The sequence below is a fragment of the Propithecus coquereli genome, unplaced genomic scaffold (assembly GCF_000956105.1).
Source record: "Propithecus coquereli isolate 6110/MARCELLA unplaced genomic scaffold, Pcoq_1.0 Scaffold220, whole genome shotgun sequence".
Lineage (NCBI taxonomy): Eukaryota > Metazoa > Chordata > Mammalia > Primates > Indriidae > Propithecus > Propithecus coquereli.
The window spans coordinates 2,020,388-2,023,720 of record NW_012147190.1 but is presented as its reverse complement, the minus strand read 5'-3'; the positions used below and the strand labels follow the sequence as shown (position 1 = coordinate 2,023,720).

The window sequence follows — 3,333 nt, the reverse complement described above, 5'->3', positions numbered from 1 at the left end:
CCATCTTGGACATGGGCATGCATCTGTGCATACGCAGGCCCTGATGAACATCTGGATGCATGCAATTGTGCACACACACACACACACACACACACAGCTAAACACATACATACGATCCATAATCCCTCTCAACTTACAGACACATTTAGTACACAGGGAAATGTACTCTTGTAAGCTGCCATGCCCACACACACTCTCGGATCCACAGTGAGATAAACCCTCACATGCGCACAGACAGATGTCTCTTCACATGCACACGTACCAACACCCTTTGCAAACGCACAAAACCTTCAAGCACACTGACAAGCTCTGCACACAGACAGATGTATCGACACAGCCAAGTTGTCACTGTAAGTTTTTTCCAAACCGCTACGGGCCGGCCCACGTGACCGGGAGGAGGGAGCTCCCGCCCATGACGGGATGGGAAAACTATGCCTGGGGCCTGTGCTTGGCCCGGCGGCAGCCGCTGCGGAAGGCGGGGACGCGGAGCATCAGGAGCACGGCGGAGAGCTTCCTCGCTGCGACGACCCTGGACGTGGCCGGCAGCAGCGAGGGTAAGTGCCCTGCACGGCGGTCCGGCCTGGGCAGAAAGTGCGCGCGGGGAGGAGAGAAGATACGCGGTACTGGGGGCGGCGGCGGGGGCGGAGAATGCGGAAGGGGGGAGTGCGGCGAGCGCCCCCTTATTGCGGGCTGGGCAGCGTTCCTTATGAATTGTAACGTGAATTAACATTTCTTGAGTGCTAATTGTGCGCCAGGCTCTGTGCTCAGTGATTTACCCGTTAGGATAATGATACTTGTAGCTCTACCATTTATTGAGCTCCTACTTTGTGCCAAACCCTGCCAGCAGTTTACTTGCTCTCTTTCGTTTTCATGACAACAGGTTATCCCCATCTACAAATGAGGAACTGGCCTCAGAGCCGTTAATGACATGCCCAGGGTTGCACAGCTAGTAACTGATGATAAAGGGACTAGAACCTTGGTAAGGGTAAGTCCAGTACCCGAGCTAACAACCATAGTTAACATTTACTGAATGCATTATCTCATTTACTATTCACATTTCTTTAATTAAATACATTATGCAGACAGGCGAACTGAGCTCAGAAGGTATTGAATGGCAGGCAGGCAGAGCTTTGCACCCAGTTCTTCACAGCTCTCTGCACTCTACCGCCTTCCCCAAACTGCCTGTCTCCAATCCTTGTGTGAATATGCTTTGTTCTTATTTCTCCATCCCCAATGCCACTGCCCCATTCCAGCACCTTGTCTATCAACCGAACTACTGCAATGGTCCCTAATGGCCTCCCAGCCCAGGTCTCTCCCCTATCACTATGAGTCTTTTAAACAGCCTTGCTGTGATTCTCCTCTGCTCTTTGACCACAGAATTGCCTTGCCTGGAACCCTTCAAGGATCCCTTCCATAGACTGGCCACCTCTCAAAGATCCTGTGTTTCTGCCAGGCTGAACCAGCAGCAATAGTGATGGCTGTCTTATTCGGGTCAACCCAAGGCTGATGCTCAGTTAATATTGTTAAAAATCTGTCCTCTTATATCCTTATTTCTGCCCTCCCATCTGTACCATTTTCTTCTAATTTATTGTAATCTAGAAATTATATCTATTACTCCTGCTTTCAACTGCCAACTCCTCAGACCCTCCACACTTTTCTGCACATCACTACTGCCCTTCATTCTAACACATCAGGTTCACTGCAGAGTTTGTTTCTTCCCAAATATCTGACTTCTCTCTGTCTCCTAGCCAGTCTTCCAATCCTTAAACCTTAGGATTTAAGGTTTTAAATGTTATAAAAGTAATTATGCTCATCATAAGAAATCCAGACAGTTCAAAAAGGGGAAAGTGAAAAGTAAAAGCCCACACACTCTTTCCCAATTCTGAAAGGTAGCCCCTTTAACAAAATTTTGTGTCATTTCAGAAATTCTCCCCCATATATATGTATTAATATATATACTCTATATATTTATGTGTCTATCTTTTTTTAACTCAAAGAGAATCATCCTTTACATTCCATGTTGCAACTTGCTTTTTTCATTTAACAGTGTATCTTGGCTATGTTTACATATCTGCATATACAGACCGACCTTCTTTGTTCTTATAATGGCATAGTGTGTCATTATACAAGTGAATTGAGGTGTTTTGTCTTTTTTTTCCCCACATTCTGGAGTCATCTCTTTGAAGCTACTCTGTCTCCATCAAATATTCAACAAGTTCCCCAAGAAGTCACTTTTTTCTCTGCAAATTCACCCATTCTTCCCTGTCTTGCTACTCCTTCTCTCATCCTGACCCTGCTGATGGGACATTCTCTATGTAGACTCAGTCTCTGATGCTTCCTGCTCCTAAATGTTCATCGTGGGGATAACAAGGTCCCTCCACGTACTCACAGCTTCCCCCCTGCCTCTTCCAGGTCAAAGGCCTGCCAACCTTACTCTGCCTCCATGAGATGAACTCCTGCATAAACCAGATTTCTGTTAATCAAGCTGTAGTCTGGATTTACTTTGGAAAGGAATTCAATGCCAAATACTTTTTCAAGCAAATAATCCCCTTCTGGATTTGTTCACTTCTATAAATGGCTTACTTCTATAACACACATATACATACACACACACATCACTGCCCTGTTAGTAACTCACCCTATTAGCAGAGGAGCCATGATAGAGGGACATGAGTGCTGGGCCCTGAGTCATCAGGCCTGGGTTCCACCCCAGTTTTGACCTGGGAAAAAAGATTTTTCACTTTTCTGAGCTCTGTTTTCTCCTCTGCCATGTGGAGATGACAATAGCATAGCAGCTTCTTAGAACTGTGAAGAGAATTAAAGGGAATATGAACAGCAAAGACTTGAAATAAGAACACACAATATTCATGGAGAATCATTACTCTCTTCCACTAGATTAGGGGTTGTAAACTCAGATACTGACAGGGGTTGTACATGATATGTATGTAAACAGAATGTATGACATTTGGGAGTGGTGAGAACTGTGGACACTGAAGAATGCAGGCTCTGTGTCTTAGCTTTGTCCACCATAACAATACCACATAGAGCCCATTCTTCTAACTGAAGTACCACAAGAAAGGAAAAACAAACACCACATATACTCACCATTAAATTGATACTAATCAATCAAAACGTACGTGCAGATATGGAAGTAACATTCATCAGAGCTTGAGCAGGTAGGAGGGGGAGGAGGGGATAGGAAAACTCACACCTAATGGGTGCAATACATGATGTCTGGGGAATGGGCACAGTTGTAGCTTTGACTCAGGCAGTGCAAAGGCAATTTATGTAACCAAAGCATTTGTACCCCCATAATCTCTAAAATAAAAAAAA

At 45.1% G+C, this 3,333-nt stretch overlaps 1 protein-coding gene across 1 annotated transcript in view; it reads left to right on the top strand.

Moving 5' to 3' along the window:
* Positions 1–422: 422 nt before the first annotated feature.
* The window catches only part of C1QTNF2 (C1q and tumor necrosis factor related protein 2), an 18,628-nt gene continuing 15,717 nt past the window's right edge, over positions 423–3,333 (top strand). The window contains exon 1 of the mRNA XM_012644800.1: positions 423–554. Coding sequence (XP_012500254.1) covers positions 432–554 — 123 coding nt within the window. The 5' untranslated portion in view covers positions 423–431. The remainder of the gene's footprint in view (positions 555–3,333) is intronic.